Here is a 22,768-nt window from a genome sequence, read left to right on the forward strand (position 1 = left end):
TCTTCAGGCAGAAGCAGTCCCTGCTGCAGTGGCACATCTCTTGCAGCTGGCAGTTCACCCTGCCGCGTGCCCAGCGCTGGGCTGACAGCAGTGCGCGAGACAGACCAAGGCCTCGTGGTGGCTGAAGCGGAATATTTAGGTAAGTAAATAGGGAAAATAGTGCTGGGCAAAGAATATATCATTTCTTTCACATCATCTTTTCATTTCTGTGGTATATTATTATAAAGCGGAATCGTTACTATAATCTCTCAAAATATTAACAAAAAAAGTAACTTTTTATCTGCACCATTTCACAAATACGCTTCCTGTGTTTAAGTTCACATAGTGTAAAAAAAGGAGATTAAATTTGTGCTAATTCTGTATGCAGAGTGTCTACCACGGTTAGGAAGATATACCCATATTCACTCTACATGATCTGAATGTTTAGCAAATATGCTTTCTCTGGGCACAAGGTTTACATTCCACGACACAAAAAAACTTCCATTACAGTTCCTAAAATTTCAAAGCATGAAATAAGGCTCAGTAAAGATGTGCCATGCCCACCTGTATATTTTAGTCAGAAACTCAAACTTTAAGAGATGATGTCTTTATGATTCCACAGTTCCATCAAAGCTTAATGCCCTAAAATAACGGCCTTACTAATAGAGATGCATTCATCCCCCAAATATTAAGAACCTATCAAGTGGCAAGCACGTACAAGCTCCTCACCCTCATAAACTTACACTCCAGCGTCTGGAATATAACAGAGCAGGCACGGGTATGTATTTGGTGAAATGAATTAAAATAAATATTTGGATCTAGGTCTGTGCTTTCAGCAGCTCAGCTTACCAGCTGGCAAGTTTTCTTTTCTTTTTTTTTTTAAAGATTTTATTTATTTGAGATGTGAGACAGAGAGAGTGTGTGTGTGTGCACAAGGCGGAAAGGAGCAGAAGAGGGAAAGGGAGTAGCAGACTCCCCACTGAGCAGGGAGCCTGACTAGGGCTCCATCCCAGGACCCTGGGATTGTGACCTGAGCTGAAGGCAGACACTTCACCGACAGAGCCGCCCAGGCACCCCCAGCAAGTTTTCTTGAACGCCGTGTGCCGGGTACTGCGCAAGGGTGTGCTAACTGAAGGGACAGAACATGCAATCAATTTAGCGAGTTATGAACAGCATCTTTAAAGTGATACAGGCTGAAGTCAAATAGGAAATTTAAGAAAGCATAACAGATATTCATGGAAATGCTGTTTCACAAAATTTTTGTTTCCCATATGCGTTAGGGTACTAGATGGCAAATACAAAATGTTTTCTGATTGTGAATCCTGACCAAAGCATTCAAGTGATGCTGGCCAGTGGACTGTAAAGTTCAAATTAAAGAATATTGTTTTAAAGTATTTTATTTTTTATTTGACACAGAGAGACACAGCAAGAGAGGGCATACAAGCAGGGGGAGTGGGAGAAGGAGAAACAGGCTTCCCGCTAAGCTAAGCAGGGAGCCTGAGGTGGGGCTCGATCCCAGGACCCTGGGATCATGACCTGAGCTGAAGGCAGCCACGTAATGACTGAGCCACCTAGGCACCCCCACATTAAAGAATATTTTTTACCAACATATTTATCAAAGCAGCGATTTTAGCACCCAAAGAGCTCAATAACAATGAAGACTTTTGTTGTTTTTTTTCCTGTAACCCTAGCAGCCGTGCCGGGCGCCTAGTAGACCACGGAAATAAATGAATGAATGCTTACTTTGTTGAAGATGTTACAAGGGAGGCAAACCAAGTAAGATCCAGCTCCTACTGTAACATCCAGAAACTTAGACCACAAGACAGCAAGAGAAAAATCTAAAAGGAGCTAAGACAGGCGCCAGAGGAAAACACATCAAGGAAGTTATCAGCGTGCCCAGACGAGGGCAGATAAGGAGGCTGATGGAGGAAGAGACCCGAACCGAGCTCTAAGAGATGGGACTATGGTCACGGCTGACGACGGGCCTGGGGGTGGGTGAGTGAGGAGCTGCTGGACAAGCCCAAGGACCGTGTCAGAAGAGCTGCTGTGTTTCATCTGAATGCATGATCTGTGAAGGGGAGTCAAGTCCAACCGCCCACACCAAGCTGAGGGGTCTGTGCTAAATTCTTTGGGAAGCGACGGGAAAGTATGGAAAACTCCTGAGCAGGACAAGTGAAAACGGTCGGAAAAGTAATGCGGAGGCCTGGGACTCAGGAGGTCTGGGTTCTGGAGCATTCCGAGGCTCTAACGAATGGGGCCTTGGACAAATATTCACACATATTCTCTGGCTCTCACTTAAGATTACGATAAAGGCGAGCAGTTTGGCAAGCAGTGGGGACGCCCCGAGCACCCAAGTACTTTCACCCACTATGTCTTAACTCTGGCAACAAACTGGTTAAGGGCTTTTCCTGCCTCCACTTGAAAAGGGGGGACTACAGCAGGGACAGCTTCTGTCTCTGCACCATAAGCAGGAGAAATGACGGCTCCTAGGTGGGTCTGGGTCTTCAAAGGACACTGGGTGCTCTAGGGGTCCACCAGGACCCCAGCAGGAGCTGAGCGGGAGACTGCAGAAGGTGACCCGTAAGGAGAGAAGACGCCCGAAACGGCGGAGGCCAGAGAAGTCAACTCTCCAAGAGGAAAACTTGTTACTCCGCCCCGGGTCACCACGCAAAGTCCGCCAGTCCTTTCGGAGCCACCGCCTCGCCGAGTGACCTTGGGCAAGTCGCGCCCCTCCTCTGGGAACCGGTCTCCTGCTCCGAGGTCTGCGGGACCCGCTCGCAGCGTCTCTGCGGCCTCCACCACGAGGCGTCCAGGCCCCGCCGCCCTCGGCGCCCCCTTACCAAGGGAACCCCGGGCGCAGCCGCGAGAGCGTCTCCCCGCGGCGTTCGCCCCAGAGGTCACGCGGCCCGCGGGTCGCTGGGCCTCTTACCCGGGCGTGCACTGTCCCCATGGCTCCCTCTCCGGCCGCCGCCTCGTAGAGCTTCCCGGGGTGCCCACTGCTCCGCTGCCGAGCGCAGAGGGCCGGCCCGCGGGGACGGAGCTGTCAATCAGCGTAACACCCGCCAGACCCCGGACGCGGCGCACTGGGGGCAGCCATGATGCCCCGCCCCTTAGCTCACGACACGTCCTCTCATTGGTCCTTAAGGGCCTGTGACCCGGATGTTCACACGGGCCCCGGGAAGCCCCGTTGCCTGGAGGCGACTGTAGCGCAGAACTTCCAGTAACGCCCGCACAGCTGCTGGCGCGGTGGGCGCGAGTCCCCGTGGGGACCCGCTGGGAGCCGGCGTCCGGTGTCGCCCGCGGGAGACAGCCGACGGTGGGTGGGTTCGCCAAGGCTTCACCCGGGGCCCCCCCTGAACCCTCCTGGCGCCCCTGCCGGGCGGGTGCTGTGCGGGCCCCACGCGCCCGCGGAGCGTCCAGGCTCGCCTCCCCCGGCGTCAGGGGCAGCCCAGATCCGGGAGGGCACCTGCCACCCTCCTGCTGAGCGCCGGGTCGTCATAGTGGCGGAAGGCCCCGAGGGTGGTCCCCCTCGTTGGTGAAGGGAAGGCGAGGGTCATACTGCGTCACGGGACTGGAGTAAGAGGGTGTGTGACAACGCCCGGCCCGTCGCAGGGCCCTCGGTGAGCCGTGGGGAAATCAGTGGCATCTCCGCTGAGCTGCGGCCAGTGAGGACTAGCGAGGTGGTCCGAGGCATGGGCTGGGGGCGGGGAACAAGAGGCCACGGGGCTTCATTTGGGTGGCGAGTACAGCAGTCGCTAAAGCATGGTGGTCTGCTGGGGATTTGACGCGACGGGGAGAGGTGCCTGGCTCACCGTAAACGCTGAATAAACTAGATCTTCCTGATTTTCTCCTTCAGTATTTTCTTGAGTAAGCCTCTTCCCAAAGGTAAGCCATGAGGTTGACCTGCAGATTGTAACAAGGCCCCTGTGCCAAATACTTGAAGTCTGTTGGGTACAAGGCACTAGTGACAAGGTGACAAAAGACATATCAGAAACACAGTCACAGCTTCATCCTCAGACACCATCTCTGACAGTCAAAATGCATAATAACATATTAAAGGCTCTGAGAAGGGGCGCCTGGGTGGCTCAGTGGGTTAAGCCTCTCCTTCCGGCGAGGTCATGATCTCAGGGTCCTGGGATCGAGCCCCATATTGGGCTCTCTGCTCAGCGGGGAGCCTGCTTCCCCCCTCCCTCTGCCTGCCTCTCTGCCTACTGTGATCTCTCTCTGCCAAATAAATAAAATCTTTTTTTTTTAAAATAAAGGTTCTGAGAAGTCCTGCAGCACTTACACCTCGCTTACTTTCTTGAACCCCTTATTTCCTAAACTGATTGGGTCATAAGAGACTTTGGGTTTTGGCTTTTGAGGCTCTTTGGCCCTCAGTGGTGTTCACCAGTAATTCTGGGGCTCCTTTTCTGGGCAAAAGGTAGGGTTGTATTTCCCTCCCCCTATCCATGTGACTTGCTTTGGTCCGCGGGTTGTAGACAGAAGATATAGGTGTATCTGGATGACAGCCTTAGAGCACCGTATTCCTTTCTCCCCATCTGTGACCCTCCTTCTCCCCATCAGTGACCCTCCAGATGGGGGGACAGTTTCAGGCTGGGCCAGCCAAGACTGATGAGCAAATAGCATGAGAAATAAATCTTCTGGGGGAGTCTTTGTTCGATGCAGCATAACCCAGCCTATCCTAACTGGTCAAATCACCCAGTAGACCTGCAAGGACGCCAGTTTTTTGAGAAAACTTGGCTTCCACCGTGTTGACCTGGCCCCATGAGTAGTAGAAGCGCAGTTCAGTGACCACACTGGCTCCCTTGATAACATGAAATCTCAGGCTCAGAGGTCCTAAGGAAGGGACCCTGGGACTTCCCACAGATGCCCATTGAGGTCACTCACCTCTTAGTTTGGGACACCATGGGGTATGGGCTCCATGGAATGGGTGGGGGGACAAGAGGTTAGATTCCAAAGGCCTTAAGTGGAAGTGGACACAGCAGGAGAGGACCAGCTGGAGGGGGCAAGATCAGGCAAGAAGAAGGGACTCAGTGAATCTCTGGGTCCTGGCTCAGGTGACTTGGAAGTTGACAGATACAGGGCAGCTGGACACAGGAAGGATTATGCTGAGGTGCTGGATTACGCCAAGGAGTAGCCTGGTGGAGGTGGCTGGGCGGGCTCGTCCCTCACCTGAGCCAGAGACTGGGGGTCCTCAGAGTGAACCACCCCCAGGAGCAGCTGTGAACTCCCGAGTACAGGAGGCAAGGCTGAGCCTTGGGGACGAGCCCAGCACTCGGGACAGCCTGGTGTCCCAGAGGAAGGAGAGGGACTCTAGGGGAGGGGCTCTTGGTCCAGCGTCCAGGACAGAGCATGTCAAGGAGATCTCTTGGCTGGTGGGGTCCTAAATCTGGGGGAGGTGGGCAACATTTGAAGGAACTTGTCTGTGAGGAAAGGAAAATCAAAGCAGGGCTCCCGAGAGGATGTAGAGATGATGGAAAACTGTTTCAAAGTCACATTTATTGTGAGTTATTTTCCAATGAAAGAAACGTTGACCACAGAAATTTGAAAACCACATACAAGCACAACAAATGGACTGCAGTTACGGACAATGGCCAATGACCACCACTGTCAGTCCTGGGGGATACGTTCCCTACCTTTCCTCTGTACACACATACACACCCACAATTTGCTTTGTTGTTTTTTTAAAAACAAAACGAGGCTCACGCTCTGCACCAAGTTTTGTTACCTGTTCACCAAATAAAGACCGTTGCTCCCCGGTATTCGCTGGACCACACGGTCATCATCCCTGACTCTTCCTGTGGAGTGTACACCAGAGCATAAGTGTGCCATATAAATGAGGAGTTTTGCTTGATAAGGTTGAACTCAACCTTGATAAGGTTGAACTTTGCTTGAACTCAAAGAATGTTGTTCCGTGCTGATCAGAAACCTCAGCTGAGCGGGAGAAGTGTGGGGCTAGGGGGGCAGTAAGGCACAGGTGGGGAGTGGAGACCTCTGTGTTAGCACACGTTTTTAAAACAATCATAAAACATGCTCACTGTGAGGAGCTGGAACAGTTCAAAACATAGCAAGAAAAGCAGCTGCATGTGATCCTATCAGCTGTTAACACAATTCCTTCCTTAGAACAATCAGAGGAACTAGCCTATATATGGACTATGCAGAAATACAACGGTTACTGAAAATACGGCTTAAGTGTGCTCCTGTCTGCCGCGGGGCCCTGCAGCGCTCCTAAAGAAAGACAGCTCATCGGGGAACCTGAGAACCAGGGGCTCGGGAGGACGTGTGACAGAGTGCTCTGAGGGGCCCGGTGGGTGTCAGGCCTGCCCCCCCCCCCACCCCGACCAGCGCAGCAAGCAAGGGGCAGTGCTCTGTTCTGGGGGCTCCAAGCAGCTGGGAGAGCCTGCCTCTCGCCCCTCTTGCCTCCCTTTGGAGGGGAGCGCCATCAGAACGGGAGCCTCCGTACCCACGTCCCCAAGACACAATGACGCAGCAAGGAGCCGCAAGGTGGGGATTCTGAGTGCTGGGCAGTGGCTCCGTACACCTACAAGGAGCCTGCCTCAAGGTGTCCACAGTCTCATGGCAGCTCAAGGGACAGGCTCGCATGAAGGCTGCCCCGAGAACCACATTCCTCTTTTCAAGATCTTGTCTTTGTAAGAAAGTGCTGTGTTGGAACCTTCTGGTTCTTCGACTCCCAGAAGAACCTTCTGGTTCTTCGACTCAGTACAGGTGAGAGATGTAGCCTGTTTTGCCAATGTTGAGGATTTCGAGCTTATTGCTGTTGTCTTTTGGTTATGCTCAAATGCATAAATCAGAAAAGCAGCACATTTCACCTGCAGTGACATTACTCTGTGCTTGCCAACGCATCCCACCTGGGGAGAACGTAGGTGCCCATCTCTTGCTTGTCTCCATTAAGGCTCTGGGAGTATGGGCAGGGGCTATTAAGAAAAAAGGGGCACAGGCCACAAGCCCTTCTGTTGTGCTGGTAAAGGCCTGGGAGCCCAGGATGCCTATCTGTGCTGTGCACTGCATTTTTTTTTTTTTTTGGTAAGACTTAATAACACCTCCCTGATTCACATAACGCACAATGCAACAGATAATAAGACTCTCTGTAGTTTATACAAAACTCTATCAAATATTTAGGCTAGGTCAAAAAAGTGTTCCAAAATGTAAATAAGTGAGCATCTTTTACTGGCCCACCACGGTCAGTGCCCTCCCTGGGGAACGCTGCCTCCCCCTCCTGCCACACCGACCACTTCCTGTCTGGGGAAATGGGGTCACGTTATTTTTCCTTCTAAACCCCAAGACTGCACAAAGGGCAGCCCAACCCCCAGCCGTAAGTCCCCCCTACCCAGCCCCCAGCCCCACACAGCCCCAGCCCATCACGACAGAGGATGCTCCGGAATGTTGCGGTGGGAAGGCTGCCCGGCGGTTGGAGGTGGCCCCTCCGCCATGGGCTCCCTGGTGTCATTTCCCAGCCAAGTGAGCTAACAGACTCAGATGCTTGAATAGCAGGCTTCCTTAAGCTCTAGACCAACACGTACACCAAAAGTAGCTTCCTAGCTTTTCCTAAAAACAGTAGTTTGCCTTTGGTTTCAATAAACCATAATTTCAGCACCAAGGCAGGACCCTGTGTGTCAAACCCGGGCGCATCCAAGCCAGTGTGGGCGTAGCTGCAGAAAGATCGGGAAGTGCCTGCGAAAGAGTGTCCTAGATTTGTCTCCTCGATGGACTCAGGAACGCATCTGCACGAGGAGAGCGAGCGGGAAAGGAGGAGTCCCTTGCAGCTCCAGCCCCCAAACACCAGGCCAGACAGGAGGACCAGTTCACTCAGCGGCCTCAGCTCCGGCTCCTGCTGGACAGCAGGGACAGGAGCAGCGCCTTCACGTCCCTCAGGGAAGGCTGGTGGCCGTTTGCTTGCGTCCGCAATCTGAAACAGGTGAAGGATACTGACTCAGCCACTGTCCTGCTGCTCCGAGGTCTTCGGTCTCAGCAAGGACGCATGGCCACCACCAGGCCCTCCATGCATGCTTGGGTCACTACAGGGGGGTGGTGTCCAAAACCACAATGCTCTCCCATGCTGGGCTGATGTCACCATCCTGGGAATCTAAACTGGGGGCCCTCCAGCCACTGGATCGCTCCCACTGGATGTCTGCAGGCACAATGGAGCCCATCAACCGGCCCCACGTAGACCACCAACTCAGCCACCAGCCTGCAGCGCCATCCCCAGGCCGCCTCCTCCTGACCAGCAGCTCCACTCCCTCGGGATGCAGGCAGACCCCGGGGTTTGCAACTGGTACCTCCTTCTGGCTCTAGAGCCTGCAAACGGCTCCATCCCACAGGTTCTAGTGAGACCAGGCCCTCCTCATCCCTTGCCTGAGCCAGTGCAGTGGCCCTCTAGCTCGTGAACCTGCCTCCCCATGGCCCGGCGATGAGAGCTCTTTCCCATGGCCACAAGAGTCATTGCCCACTGCAAACCAGACCCTTCCACTGCCCCAATTTGAACCCTTCTGTGTCTGCCAATAGCACTGAGCCCCCATCTCCTGAGTGCCCACCATGTGACCAGCACTGTACCATCCCAAAGGCCACACAGAAATCCAGCGAGGAGATGAAGATCACCCACACGGAACAGGTGAGACCGCCAAGGGCCATGATTTTCAAGATTAGACCCAACAACCCTTATGGCTGCAACAAAGCCCTTCTTCACTCTGAATCAGTTTTCTGAATTCAGAAGCAGCAGCATCCCAGGGGCTGTGTTAGCAATGAAGAATGCGGGGTTCCACCCCCAGGGCCCCCCAACACCATGATTCAGCAAGCTGAGGTCAGATGGGAATTTGCATAAATAGGCAACCCCCCCCCCGCCCCCGCAAAGCCGCGGACCTGGAGTGGGGGAAGAGCTGCGTCATCACTCGAGAGCACACATGACAGGTGAGCCACTGCAGCCACCGGATGTCTTCGGGCATGTCTGGAAGCCACATCACCAGTCTATAGGAGACACACACACACACACACACACACACACACACACACATGGACATGCATGAAAACAAGCCAAAACACACACTTACAACCAAAACCCAAAGGCAGGTACCCTAGAATAATGCCCTTTGTCCAGCGAAACTGCCAGACTCACATCTAACCCCAATCTGATCAGTCCCAGAAAGCAGATTAGGCACATGACATGAAAGGCAAACCTCCCTAAAAGCCCGAAAGTGAAGTCAGGTCACGTGGGGCTCCAGAAACTTCAAGGGATTATCCGCGGAAATAAAAGAGGAGGGCTTTCCAGGCTTCTCTGTGGCACGGTACCCCCTGAAGCTGACGCAGAGAATCTCATAGTCAAGGTGGCACCTCCCCAGCCCGCACAGCCCTGCGGCACTGGGCCACACGCCAGCTCAGCGGACTCCCCACCCCCTGCCCCCACCCCTGCACAAATGGATCCATTGCTGAGCTCAGATGGGGCCTCACCCCTGACAGGGGTGTCGGGGAACAAGCAGCTAATTCAGTAGAGTGGGGAGGGGGTCTGGTCAGGAGAACCGAGCTGCGTTCGGAAGGATGGTCTGGCCTCTACAAGATGGACCAAAAGCCATGTCCACCGACTCACTAAAAAGACCGTAAACACCAACATAAATCTAAAGAAAGATTGGGGTTGGGGGCGCCTGGGTGGCTCAGCTGGATAAGAGACTGCCTTCAGCTCAGGTCATGATCCTGGAGTCCCCAGATCGAGTCCCACATCAGGTTCCCGGCTCCATAGGGAGTCTGCTTCTCGCTCTGACCCTCCCCCTTCTCATGCTCTCTCTCTCAAATAAATAAATAAAATCTTAAAAAAAAAAAAGAAAGCAAGCAAGCAAGCAAAGGTTAAACAAATACCCAGGATTCAAGTGTGTGCCTCCCAACGTTCCATGAATAAAATCCCGAAACGGAAGTGTACACCTACTAAGAAGGGGCAAATGAGAGCCTGGAGAAAAGAGGCGGCTTTAGAGGGGTCACTGTGAGGCACCTTGTAGGGCACTCCTTGTGGACCGTGGGCTCCGTGGCATTCTACACGGAGCCAGGCCACAGGTCAAGCGCCCTTACGTGGATTCTCTCCATCTCCATCCAACCCTGGGAGGAAAGCACAAAGCCACACAAAAGGCTCACCTCTGGGCCATGGCGATGGCAGACTCCATGGGGAACGTACAAGGCAGCATCACATATGACATGACCTTAACCGGTAAGAAATCGTAAATCCTGCTCACTTGTCCATGTTTCACTTTAATTGCATTATTCAGTGCTGAAAAATATAACGTGGAGGTGTGTCTCCCACCAGAGCAAAAACCAAACCACCTTCCCCAGGGGCTGCTTGGAATTTCCGCGAAATACACCAATCCGGGCATCCGAAGACTCAGAAGCACTCACCAATGAGATCAAATGAGTTGTTTTCCCAGAACAGCCCTCGGCTAGCCCACAGGACACAGGGTGCTCAGTGAACCACTCTCTTTTAAATAACAACTGTTTTGGGAGGGCTACACAAACTTCTCGAATATCCCCATCGATTTTTTTTGAGTTTTTTCCTGAACCTTCCGCTGGACTTTGTTTCCTTCTGCCCAGAACCCTCCACCAAGTGCTGGCTAGTGAATTAGCACAACAGACGTGCTAGAGCCCTGGGACCAGGGATGAGGTCCCCCGCGGCTCTGAATCTCTCCAAGTGCTCGATCTGAAAGCTGGTGTGCACACCTGTCCACGTAATAGCTGATCACGTGATAAAGTCTATCGCCACTCAATGGAGATTCAAAACTGCAGGTCTGGAGGCAAGGAGAAATCAGGGAAAGGGGACTCCTCAAGAAAGAAGGCTTTGCAACGGGTAAGCAGGAAGAGAGGGGTTCTGGAGGAAGGGCCCACCAGAAGGTTCTGGACTGAAGAGTCCCTTCAGTCTCTCTGTGTCACAGGAAACCACATCCTCAGCACCCCCCGACCCCCGCGCGGTCGGCACCTGTAGTGAGGCTGGGCGATAGGTTGTCCAGGATGCGCTCGTCCCAGGGCAGGATGCTGAGACGCAGGTGGTCCAGCAGCTCGTCTCCCTCGGGCTTCGTCCCCTCCGCAGACACCCTTGGGCCAGATTCCGGGTTCCTGTGTCCCCAGGGGAAGGTAAGGGTCTTCGCCCCCTCCGAGGGTAAATCCAGGCCCGGATGGGGCTTGTTGCAGATGCCTACCGGGGACACGGGAAACCAGCCAGCAGGTGAACACAGGCAGCAGGGGACCCTACTCACACACGCACCCGCAGAATGACAGGGACACAGGCAGCCCCCGGGGGAGCCGCGGGCCTGCCATGGGAGAAATGAGGGCGGGTAGATAGGTTTTTGTAACCGAGAGGAACAAGTGTGGGGCTTTGAAGCCAGAGAGATGAGAGTTTGGTTGAGGCGCCATCCCTCACTAGCCGTGCGAGTTCCACAGCCACAGGTGCATTTATGAAGGTGGAAGATAAGAATTACAACTAATTTATAATCACTGAATCACTGGTGAGGCTGTGTTTCAGGCCCCTGATTAGGAACTTGGTAACAATTAGGACTGTTACCCCTGGTCTCTCTGCTCCTCCATTTCAGCTGAGAAATCAGAAGCACAGAGAGGTTAAGAGACTCACCCAAAGCCACACAGCCTGTGAGTGCAAGAGCAGCATTCGAACCCAGGTCTGACATTAAAGATGCCGCTCTTCCACCGTGTGGCTTTGAAAGCAGTGCTGGGTGAGGGAGTCTGGGCAGGTCCCGCCCCCGGTGCTGGGACCCACTGGCTGATACCAGTGAGTGGTTCCCGCTCTCAGAGAACTGGCTCGCTGGGCTGGTCAAGGGAACAGGCTGTTCCAGGTGTCCACGCTGCCCCCCGGGGCTCCTCCTGCTCCCGACCTCTGCTTAGGAAGACCAGGAGTGTTCCCAGATGCCTGTGCCTTATTCCTCGGGTTGATCTCCACACCACCCTCGTGACCGGGCCCTTGGCCAAGCCTCCGGCTGCCCCCTGGGCTCCTGGAGGGACCAGCATCCACACCGTGCCAGGGGCCTTCAAAGCCTCTGCTCCCATAGATCTTTCCCACTTTCATCAGGCATCCTCCTCATCTGCCAGGACTGTACCCTCCCTCAGGAATGTTTCAAAGAATCTGTTCCCAGAATCTACTCACCTATATCTTTAGACTCCAACCCAACCCAGAGGCTGCCAAGGCCCATCTTCAGAACTACCAAGAATCCCCTGGGCATTTAATCCACGTTCCCCTGGCTACAGGCTGGACACAGAAGCCCAGGGAGGGAGGTGGTTTGCCCAAAGGCTTCTAGTTATGAAAGTCACTGTGTCACCTGAGTGTGCCCCTAAGGGCTCTGCGGCTGTCCCTGATTCCTAGATTCCTTCCAAATTCCATTGCATTCCCAGCCCAGGCTGCTCTCCAGAACTTCAGGCCCTGCAGTTAGCTCCCTCCTGCACAGCTGCCCCCAGATGGCCCTGGGACTCTGCACACCCACCGACCCATGCACAGCATACCAGGCTTCCCCGAGAATGCTTCCCCTCCCCTTCCCGAGAGCCCTGAGCCAGGGAGCAGGACACCCCTACCCCAGCTGCGAGAGCCAGAAGCCGCGACCTCATTCCTGAGTCTAGCCCTTCCAGAATCTCTGGTTGGTCACCCGCGAGGCCTGTTCCCTCGGGCCCCTTGCACCACCCTCACTGCCTCAAGGGTCCCCTGGAGACCAGCATCTCACCCTCTCGGCGGGCAGCCCAAGGCCTCGGCTGACCTCCCCCACTCCTGCTTCAGCGCCCCTCAGTGGCTCCCTACAGCTGCAGGATGCAAACCTCTACTGTGTCCACCGGGTCCAGGCCTGGCCCCTGCCCCCCGCCGCCCATCTTTCAGTGGCCCCTACCCCCGCCGCTCCAGGCACGTGGGCCTTCCTTCCCTCCTCCAACCTTGATGCGCGCTCTGCGGCCTGCCCACCCCTCACTCCCGGCCCCCACGCCCAGAACACTCCTGTTCATCCCAAGTTGCAACACAAATTCACATCCTCCTGGAGCCCTCCCCTCCCCCGGGGGGCCACGCGGACCCCTCCCCTGTGATGCCACTGTGTCCTGTGGCTTCCTGTCAGCGCACTTGGCACACACTGTCCTTCCACTTGCTTCCTGGCCCACCTGGCCCACAGGCTAAGCTCCAGGAGGGACAGAAGCCACACCTGCCCCTTCCTGGTGGTACCCCAGCACCCAGCCACTGGCTTGGCACGCTGAAGAGGCCAATCCGCATTGTCCGTGTCGAGAAATACAGCGCGACCTTTTAACTGCCGCTCCTTGGTCTCTGCCAAAGACTCGTACAGAGAAGCAACAGGGAAACCAACTCTTAGCCCTGAAGACGAACAGCCCCCAATACATCTCAGACTGGCAAGAGCCCAGCTCCCTCCGGTAAGGACAGCGGACAGCGGAGCTCAGGGGGCGTGGCCAGAGACCCACATGACCTGATTTCTCCACCTGGGGCTAGGGCCAGGAACCCGCTTAACTCCCTCCTTTGTTTATCTAAAGGTTCAACATAGTTTACAGGGAAAAGAAAAACCAACAGGACTGCCTTCACTGAGCAGACGGGGTTACTGCAGGGGTAGAGGGCGGGGACACGGGGGCGGGGGGGGGGGGGGGGGTCCCCGGCTCATCTCCGTCTCCCCATTTGTCTAGTGGGGCCAAGATCTCCTGGCTCCCGGGGCAAATGAGGGGACTGAGCAAGGTGTTGAGCGAGGACACGGAGCGCTGGCTTTCTACGGAACCCCAGCCACGGGTGACCGACTGCCCGCGCAGAGCTGGTTCAAAGGCCCTGTCTGCTCTCACCTCGCCCGCAGCGTACATACCGTTCTCCTCCAAGAACCTGAAGGCGTCTAAGTAGCCGCGAAGGCATATCTCGCCAAGCACCTGGCAACGAATCAAGTAAGGTAAATGCAGTGCAGAGACCAAGAGCAGAGCCCTCCCCGCCCGGAGCTGCTCCCATGGCCCAGCGCGGCCACAGCGAGGCTGGACACAGGGCTCCGCACTCCTAGGGGACAGAAGTTCGCTTCCACACCGGACCAGGCTCGAAGGACGCCCTGTCCGCGGAGCCTTTGTTGAGAGGCACTGGTTTCTCTGGGCTCCCTTGGTCCCCGGATGAGCCTCCACCCTCCCAAATACGGGGTCCTGTTCGAGCTGTCACAGGACAATTAACAATGGCCTTCTCCACTCATCTGGATACAAACCCCCACATGCAAAGCAATGCACAGCCTCCCCTCTCTCCTGGGGCACACGCTGTGGGGATACAGCGTCCATGCTGCCTTCTTTTTCCCCTGAGAACCATCAGTGGACATGGTCCACACATTTTCTTTATGTTAGGAAGAGAAGACCCCTGATGGTAACAAGCAAGAAAGATTAAACCACCAAATGCAGTGTGGTTCTTGACCACACTTGCAGAGACGAATCATCAGGATAACAGAAAAAAAAAAGAAAAAGAAAAGAAAATACCACTGCCCCCTGGGTGCACCCGGGGGGGTGCATTTTGATTTGAAAAATCAGAGCCCCTGGACATGTGATCTGTGCTGCAGGGCTGTTTAAGTCTTCCCAGGAGACTCCAATGGGCAGAGTGGGGCAGCCCTGAGCTGCCGGAAACCCTTCCCTGACTTTCTATTTGATGAGGGAGATCTGTTTCTGTTTGCGGAAAGAACAAATGGGAGGTCTCCTGGCAAGCAGGGAGGCGAAAAGGAGCTGTACCCCCAGAACACACAGCCCCCAACTCACCTTGAGGTCTGCAGGGAACAGGGTTCGAATCAGGAGGTAGACATTTTCAGAGCAGAGCCGCAGACTGAGCTTGGTCATGTCCACGTGAAGAAAGTTTGTGGACTTGACTTTAGGGCAGATGTCATACTCCCCATAGAAGGGGGACACAGTGATGGTCGTTTTGGCATCAAAGAAGGGGACATTGTCGCTTAGTCCTCCATCCATGTATCGCTTTAATGGGGAGGAGAAAAGGACATACTGTCAGAAGCTCTGGGCTGACGTCTTCTGGGTTTTTTCAGATTATGGGTAGAGGCTTCTCAGAGCCACAGGCTGATGTTGTGGGGAGACAAGGTTCCAGAACTACACTTTCAACAAAGCCTTACTGAGCACTTCTGTGCTAGGCCAGGCTCTTGGCTAGCACTCGAACGTGCTCTGTACTGTTGTGTAGTTTGTGCACTGCACAAAAAGTACTGGGCAAAGAGGCAGACAGAAGCTGGAGCCCAGCCTATATTGTGCTGGCCAAGTCTAAAGCCTATAGGCATCTATAGGCAGGTACCTATAGATGTGCCCGTGTAATTTGCACGAAAGGGGTTCTGTGTGCCCTGCTCTCAGGGTACGATAGAGACCCTGCCTTCCAAGAGACAGAAGGTCTCTTCTGTGTTCAATTCCAGACCCCCTCCTTTGCTGATTGGAAAATCAGAACCAGCGTCTTGAAGAGCTTTGGAGACTCAAATGGCAGCGAACCTGGGTCCAGGGCAGCCTTCAGAAACCCCCTCTGAACTCACAACCTAGCTGTGAGCAACAGCTTTCCTGCATCCATCCCCTCTGACAACCTTTGGCTGGCACAGGCAGGCTTGGGTACAATATGGACAAAGTTTGCATCGCTCAAAGCAGTGTCCAGAATGATACCCAAATTCCCAAATCCCAAATCCCAGCCATCCTAGCCCCGCTGTCGATACCCACAGAGAAAGTCCTGCAAATATCACAGCCCGTCCTCCCCAAGATCTACAACCAGTCCAGAGAGGAACCACCCGTGCTCAGCCATGCCTTAGCCAATCCAGAGAGTCTTGCCTTGAGTCCAAAAGATGATCACGCGTGTATATGCAGTATTTTCAAAATCATAGCCACACAATTCCCATGGAAGATGTAGGGAAGCCTCAGAAACCTCATGGCAGAAGGGGACATGGACCGGAACGTCTGGAACCTTAGGGAACACTAGGGAGGAAGCAGGCTGACCGTTTCTCACGCAAAGAGTAGTCTCAAGTCCAATGCGCCTTGTCACGTAGACTTTTCCTATTCATTCCAGATTTTCCTATCGTAACCCTCTGAGTTGGCTGGGTGGAATCACAAGAAGGAGGTGTTCTGATTCTCTGTGGGTTTCACTGGAGGGTACTGAATGTGTGACCCACCCCCCGACTTCTAGGGGGACTGAGGCAGCCTGGGCCAGATGGGCAAGGCAGGGACATCTCCCCTGGTGGTGAAACAGCCCCCACTTCCTGCAAGCTCCCCTGGGCCAGGCTCTGTGCCGAGCAGCTCAGGGCCCTCGCTCATGCGAGCCTTACAACACCTCGACCACACTGCACTATGAGGAGCCCTCGTCCTGCAAACTCATCTCAGAAAGGTTCAGAGATGCATTCCAGGGGCACCTGGATGACTCAGTGGGTTAAAGCCTCTGCCTTTGGCTCAGGTCATGATCCTAGGGTCCTGGGATCGAGCCCTGCATTGGGTTCTCTGCTCAGCAGGGAGCCTGCTTTCTCCTCTCTCTCTGCCTGCCTCCCTGCCTACTTGTGATCTCTGTCAAATAAATAAATACAATCTTTAAAAAAAAGAAAGAAAGAGAAAGAAACGCATCCCAAGCGGTCCAGCTAACATGTGCCGGAGAGGGGATTCAGTCTGGGTGTGTCTGCCAGGCAGAGGCCGTGGGCTTCTGGGTGGACCCCTGTGCAGCTCCAGGCTTGTTTTTGCATCCAGAAGCAGGGACCATGTGTCTGTTATGGGGCTGGGAAGCTTGGGAAGGCGCAAAGGGAAGCTCGATGTGACAAGCCTCTGCCTTTGCTCTCCAGTGTGAGGACACCACTGCCCTGGGACATTGAGATGTGTCTGCTCTCGCAAGACAGGATGTCTTAGCTTGGCACCACAGATGTTTAGGAACAGGTCATTTTGGGGGGAGTGGGTCAGCCTACGCACTGCGGGATGTCAGCCGCACCCCGGGCCTCGAGCACTCCCTCACTGTGGCAACCCAGACTGTCTCCAGACATTGTCCTGGGGTCAGGTCGGGGGTGGGGGGAGGGAGCAGAATCACCCGGGGTGGTCACCATGGCCCTAAAAGGAGGCTGCCAGTGGCCTGGCATGGCCTGGCATCTGGTCTAGCGCCTTCAGAAAACACAGCATACCCTGTGTCTCTCCAATCCTGCCAGGGCTCAGCCATCGGTCACAACATATATTTGTGGGATGGAACCAAATCTAAGCCCTGTCAGCAGCTTCTGCCCAAAAGCCCTTTGCCCTAAAAGGGCAAAGGCAGAGCCAGAGCAGGCCGCAGACTCTGGAGTGCTAAGAATAAAGCTCTCCCGCAAGCAAGGAATGGACACGGAAGCACTTTGGAGTTTAACCACACCAGCGGGGACCTATCTGGGGCGCTCAGCTGAAGATAAGAGAAACCGCTTACCTTTCAGATAGCGAGATAATTAATTCCACCTGAAAGTTGATGTACTGCCCAGGTAACCTAGAAGGGGGCCAGCTGGGGAACCTCGGTCTGAGAGGCCAAGAGGCAAAGGCTCTGCATTTGGGGACAGGCCCCAGGGAGCCTGTGGCTGGGGCCCTGCAGGCAGGAGCTGGGCAGACAATTTAAAAGCAGACTCACCACGCCTCTGAAGGAAGGAGGGATTATGCCACAGAAGAAGGGGATGAAGCTGGAACAGAGCAAGGCCTGCAAAGACAAAAAGAAGTGAAACCCCAGACCCGAGGAGCCTGCCTTCTGATCCCCTGGGGGCCCGCGTCAGCCTTCTTCAGATGAACAGAGCAACAGGCCAGAGATGCTCTTTGCAAAGGGGGGGCTTTAATAAACGAGCTGAACCTACACACTTGTATTTCAGGGCCCAAGTGGAAGCTCCTAATGACGCTGGGACATCAGCTCCCTGTCCCTCTCCCCATGAGAGCTGCACTGGGCCCTCACAGAGTCCCAGACTGACTAGGAAGACAGCCGACCAGGGCTTCGCAAACGCAGATCATTGCCCGGACAGCTGGTCAACCACAGAGTCCATGGCTCACCCAGGATTCTGGTGCAGCAGGCTGGAGGGGCCTGAGAGCCTGGAAGCCTATGAAGCTTCAGAAGCTTCCAGATATTGCTAATGCTGCGGATCCCAGCGGGCGGCAGGGGGCAGGAAGCAAGACCAGCCCTCTGCAAAAAAACCTGCTCCTATGGGAATGGACCAGTGCTGCCTATCCAGAAAAAGCTTTTAGAAACAAGGTTAAATGGAGGTTTTCGTGGCTGCTGGGATGCTACAGATGCTATATGTGCCAGGAGTATACGTGGTGGGAGGTGGGACACCTGTGCGACTGGGTCTCTGGAGAAGGGATCACGAGCCAAGTCTTGAAAAATGGGGAGGTCGTGTTTGAATCTGAAACCAACTAGGAGCGTTCTGGGATGTATGCGCGCTAGAGACCACTGACGGCCAGCCTCCTGGGCAGCCAGGGCCTTTTGCATCTTAAGAAACGGGGCAGGTGGCCGCTGGCAGCCTTTTCTGTGTTGCTTCCAAAGGGAAATAGCTTTTCTTACTTGACAAGGCCCAAATAAGCAAACTGCTTACATCCACAACTTCCTCTTTGGAATGAAAATCAGACACGAGCACATTTTCCCCATCGGACACCCTGGTGAGCGAAATGCACATTTTGCCAGAGATGAGCCTGTGGATGTCGTCTGGGAGGTATGTCTGAAGATCATTTCGGAGGCGCCTGCCCAAGTTGAAGGCGGGGTGGAAGATGCCCATCTTCCGGCTCCTGGCACTTCGGGCGATGTCCATGAGGATCTCCGTGATGATGTCTGGGGGGCAGGAGACAAACACACAAAGGACTGTGCCACCCCGGCGATGGCAGTGCTTTGTGGCAAGACCCGAACCCCAGGTGGCAAGGAAGCGGCCAGCCTGCTTCCAGGCCCACGCTGATAAAGCAGCCACGTGCGGTCATGGGCCCCTTTCCAACGTGGCCATTCCCGTCTGAGGTGCGTATACGGCACGTCGGAATTCAAAGGCTTCATACAAAAAATAAATAAATAAAATACCTCTTTAATCGTGTTTTGTGTTGATCAGGTGCGCAAATGATAATATTCCGGCTGCATTTGGATCAATGAAATTAATTCCCCTTCTTTCACTTTTTTTCAGTGTGGCTGCTGGGAAATATTAAATGACACACACGGCTACCCTGTATCTCTCCTGAACAACGCTGCCCTAGGTCCCGCCACAGGAACGAGCCTCCCGAGGCCCAGAGGCATTCTCTCCTCTGCTCCATCCCCCAAAGCCCGAAGTGGAAACACCCCAGCATCAGAGCTTTAGCACAAAGGACCGAACTCTGCAGGAAGCAGAGAGTCAGTGCAGGCTGGGGCCCAAGGGCAAGTCCATCTCTTACTGGCCACGTGACCTTGGAAAGTCACTGACCCACACCATCTCAGACTGTGCATTTTTAACTTTGGGGACACAAGGGATTAGATAAGCTACCATCTGTAATATCCTCAAGTCAGAGAAGGTTCCTCATGAAGAACTAGTCTTACCCTTAAGCCTCTGACACCAGAATTACCACTGTCTCACGGGCACAGGCCACATTCATGCCCCGTCAAGCCTCACCCCTGGGTCTGGACGCCCTCTGGCTGATCCGCACTGCCCTGACATACAAGGCCCCCAGTCTCAGCCCAAGACCAAGCCCGTCGGAGATCAAGAGATGCAGAAGGACACACATAAGCCTGTCCATCCTGGCAGACCTCTGACCTCAGCTCGCCTCTCCCTACACATGTGGCCCCTCTGAGCCCAGGCAGAAGGGGCAAAGCTGACACGTTCTGCCGGGCTCTGCCACCAAGTACTTGGCTTGGAAGGACTTGCAGGAATTCTTTCCAAGTTGTGGCCCGAGGAAATGCCCCTCAGTGGTCCCCAAATGAGACAGGAATTTAAAGCAGGGCTAATGGAATGGGAGGAGCAGCTCCTGCCAAAACCTCTAGACCCCACCTTCCAAGGACCTGGTGGTCTCCAAGCCTCCCCCTGTCCCACAGGGTACAGACCCTGGCTGCACCTGTCCTCTGCCAGTTAGGAACCCCCTCTGTCCTGGAGTCAGTACAGGTTACCTTGACATACAAGGGCTGTCTTTTTATCGCTGCCAAAGCCCAGAGTGTGCGGACTGGCCATGTGGCTGGTCTAATCCTCCCTGAGGCCACACTCCTGCCCTTTGCTCCCCTCCCATCAATGGAAAAGCCAGCCAGGGCCTCTCTCCCAATCCCCACCTCCCGGTCAGCCCAGGGTCTGCTCACGGAGCCTATCCAATGGCAGGGCTGACCTTACTGGCAGGGACTCCTGGCCACGCAGGAACAAAGTCACTCCCTGTCGGCCAAGTCCAATGCCACAGTCCCCAGGGAAGAGCGAAGAGTAGATGGCTAAGGAAGCTGAAAGGGGTCAGAGGAGGGGCACTCTGTTCCCGTCTAGGGGTTTTGGGGGGCAACAGCTCCAGCTGCCACTTGTCCCAGTTCCTGTCCCGGGGCCTCAGAACCCCAGGCCACACCCTAGTTTGGCCCAGCTGGGCACAAGCCCACATCTTGCCCTCCCACCACCAGCTACACACACAGATGTTTAATTAGCACGAGATTCAAATGCACCGGACCTCGTTTCCAGGGCACTGACCTGGAGGGGAAGGATGGTATGGGGGATGTTCAGGGATTCACCCCAGCCCGTAGGAAAGGTCTAGTACCACCTCCAAGCCCCCCACCCCACAGCATCCCCCAACCTCCCCCATGACCCTTCCACTCCAAACCAGTAAACCTGCCCAGGAGGACTCCGAAGTGTTTCCCTCCTGAAACGCTATCCAGCACACCCCACCCTACCCCCAGCAGGGGCCAGGCTTGTCTCCAGTCCCTGTAGTCTCCAGAGGGAAGACGGCGCCTGCCCAGGGACACAGCCAAATGTCCCCCTCCGGGTCCAACCCAGAGCAAAACGTCCAGCGCCTTGTGACCTGATGGCAGGGACCGCAGGGACCAGCTCCACCCTTACCTCCTCCCCACCCGCCCCCATCCTGCCCCCTCCTCCGCGATGCTCCGTTTGAGCTCACTCTCAGTTCCGGGGCGAGGGGCTTCCTGTAAGCCCTGGCGCCACAGTAGGGCAGATACGCTTAGGGTTCCCACGCCCAGAAGAGCCAAGGCCAGGCGCACCCCCTTCCCGGGCCGGCCCCAGAGAAACCCCCACCCCGCGCCGAGCAAGAGGACCCGCGGAGGTAGCATCGGTCTGGGGATGGGCGCCCCCCCACCCCAGGACGAACCGCGCGGTGTCCGTATCCCGTCCCAGCTCCACCCGGCGGAGCCCCGGCGGCGGCCCCCGGACGTACGTACCCAGCGAGATCCCGGAGAGCAAAGCGACTCCGTGCAGCGCCCCGGCCGAGGCGCCGAACAGCATGCGCGCGTCCTGGACGAGGTGCGGAGCGCGCTCGCTCAGGCAGCGGGTCGCCCCGATGTGGTAGAAGCCCAGGAAGCCGCATCCCGAGAAGGACAGGCTCCATCCGCGCTCGGGGTCGTACATAGCCGCGGCAAGGCGGGGGTCTCGGGTTCGGAGCCCGCAGTGGGAGTCGAACGCGCTCCCGCGCTCGAGCAGGTGGAGGGGTCCCGCGTCGGGATCGGGGTCTGGGGACCGCCCGGCACTGCTCCGTGCCCGAGCGCGCTCTCCGCCCGGCCACGGCGCCGCCGCTCAGACAGTCCTTGCGTGACGTCAGCCGGCAGCCCCGCCCCTCGGGCCTGCCGCCGAGCCTCCGGGCGCCCAGTGGGGGCGGAGAGGGGTGGCAGGGCGCTCACTCACCCCACCTCTGTCGCCGCTGGGGTGCTGGGAGGAGTCTGGGGCCGTGGCAGAGGGAGAAGAGGGCCTCAACCCCAGATGGGGGTCGGAGAGCAGTTGTGCGTCCCCCAATGGCAATGGATGTCCTGAAGACCGAGGGCTCCCTTTCCGTTTCTTGTCATCCCTTGAATCAGGGAGAAAGTGAAGGTGGCCCTCTTAGGTCCTTAACATCCTTGGACACTATCCTTTCCCTTTTCATTCGGGGACAGCAAACCTTAAGCAGGCACCAGCATCTAAATAGAATTGAACGGCTTTGGTTGATTTTCCTGCAGTTTTTACTAAGATAGTTTCAATTTGTGGCAAGTGGTAAAGAGAGTGACATGAGGTTTCCATTTCAAAGTTTCACTTACAAGTAAAAATTGGGAATTAGGGGTGTGTGGCTGGGGGCGGTGCGGGAACGTGGGAATCCGGCAGGCTGGGGCTTAAATCATTGCTGGTGCTCTTAAGAAGGTGAGGTGCCTAAGCTGTCCCTTGGCTGGTGTGAATGGCACAGAGCATTTCCACAGCAGCCTGAGCAAAGAGGTTGGGTGTCTGCCCAGAGTTACAGAGCCAGAAATCCGGGTCTCCTGGGCCGTCCTACTTCCTGTTGATGGGCACAGAGAAACCCCCTCCCTCCTCCACAAAGGCCGGAGGGGGAATGCCAGGGAGTGTGGACTTTGGAATCAGGCCTCCCCCTTTCTGTGCCTCAGGGTCCTCGACTGAAAACAGTTGCAGTCAGGATTCAAAATGTCACCTGTGCGTGACCTCTCCACCCACAAAGCTTCCCAAGTCCAAGGCATCCCCTGCTGCTGTTGAGCCTGTACCCACAGGGGCAATGGGGAAATGGGAACCGGCCGGAGAATTACCCAATGTGCTCAAATCCAGCAGGGGTCAGAAAAGGTGATGCCCCGCCTTCTTGGTTCAGCACCCCTGCTGTAAACAAGTGTCTTTCTTGTGATCTGCTGATTGATTCCACATTGTTGTGCTATTTGTTGGCGATATGGCTGTTTACA

The 22,768-nt window shown here is 55.2% G+C and overlaps 2 protein-coding genes across 4 annotated transcripts in view; both read right to left on the reverse strand.

Annotated features, from left to right (window-relative positions):
- Positions 1–3,083, reverse strand: part of SAMM50 (SAMM50 sorting and assembly machinery component) — a 33,588-nt gene extending 30,505 nt beyond the window's left edge. Inside the window, exon 1 of the mRNA XM_059401833.1 lies at positions 2,909–3,083. Coding sequence (XP_059257816.1) covers positions 2,909–2,929 — 21 coding nt within the window. The 5' untranslated portion in view covers positions 2,930–3,083. The remainder of the gene's footprint in view (positions 1–2,908) is intronic.
- Positions 3,084–5,458: 2,375 nt separating this feature from the next.
- PNPLA3 (patatin like phospholipase domain containing 3) lies at positions 5,459–21,637 on the reverse strand. 3 transcript variants are annotated; one of them, XM_059401834.1, is made up of 9 exons: positions 21,281–21,637; positions 18,510–18,742; positions 17,564–17,629; positions 14,725–14,934; positions 13,812–13,872; positions 10,949–11,164; positions 10,117–10,249; positions 8,860–8,964; positions 5,459–7,909 (listed from the first exon to the last, which is right to left on the reverse strand). In XM_059401834.1, the coding sequence occupies exons 1-9, from the start codon at positions 21,465–21,467 to the stop codon at positions 7,819–7,821; spliced, it is 1,302 nt and encodes a 433-aa protein (XP_059257817.1). In that variant the 5' UTR covers positions 21,468–21,637; the 3' UTR covers positions 5,459–7,818. The 3 variants fall into 3 exon arrangements, with proteins under 3 accessions (XP_059257817.1, XP_059257818.1, XP_059257819.1); XM_059401835.1 differs by lacking the exon at positions 8,860–8,964; XM_059401836.1 differs by lacking the exons at positions 5,459–7,909; positions 8,860–8,964; positions 10,117–10,249 and adding an exon at positions 10,256–10,760.
- Between the last annotated feature and the right edge of the window lie 1,131 nt (positions 21,638–22,768).

Source organism: Mustela nigripes, chromosome 6, assembly GCF_022355385.1.
Source record: "Mustela nigripes isolate SB6536 chromosome 6, MUSNIG.SB6536, whole genome shotgun sequence".
In the NCBI taxonomy this organism is placed as follows: Eukaryota; Metazoa; Chordata; class Mammalia; order Carnivora; family Mustelidae; genus Mustela; species Mustela nigripes.

What these genes read in the sequence shown, in the direction of transcription:
- PNPLA3 (XM_059401834.1), bottom strand. Translation starts at nt 21,467, where the DNA reads ATGTACGACCCCGAGCGCGGATGGAGCCTGTCCTTCTCGGGATGCGGC. An exon ending in CAGGTTCTTGGAGGAGAACG is followed by an intron (nt 11,165 to 13,811) that starts GTATGTACGCTG and finishes TGTCCCCGGTAG; the next exon opens with GCATCTGCAACAAGCCCCAT. An exon ending in ATCGCCCAGCCTCACTACAG is followed by an intron (nt 10,250 to 10,948) that starts GTGCCGACCGCG and finishes TATATTTTTCAG; the next exon opens with CACTGAATAATGCAATTAAA.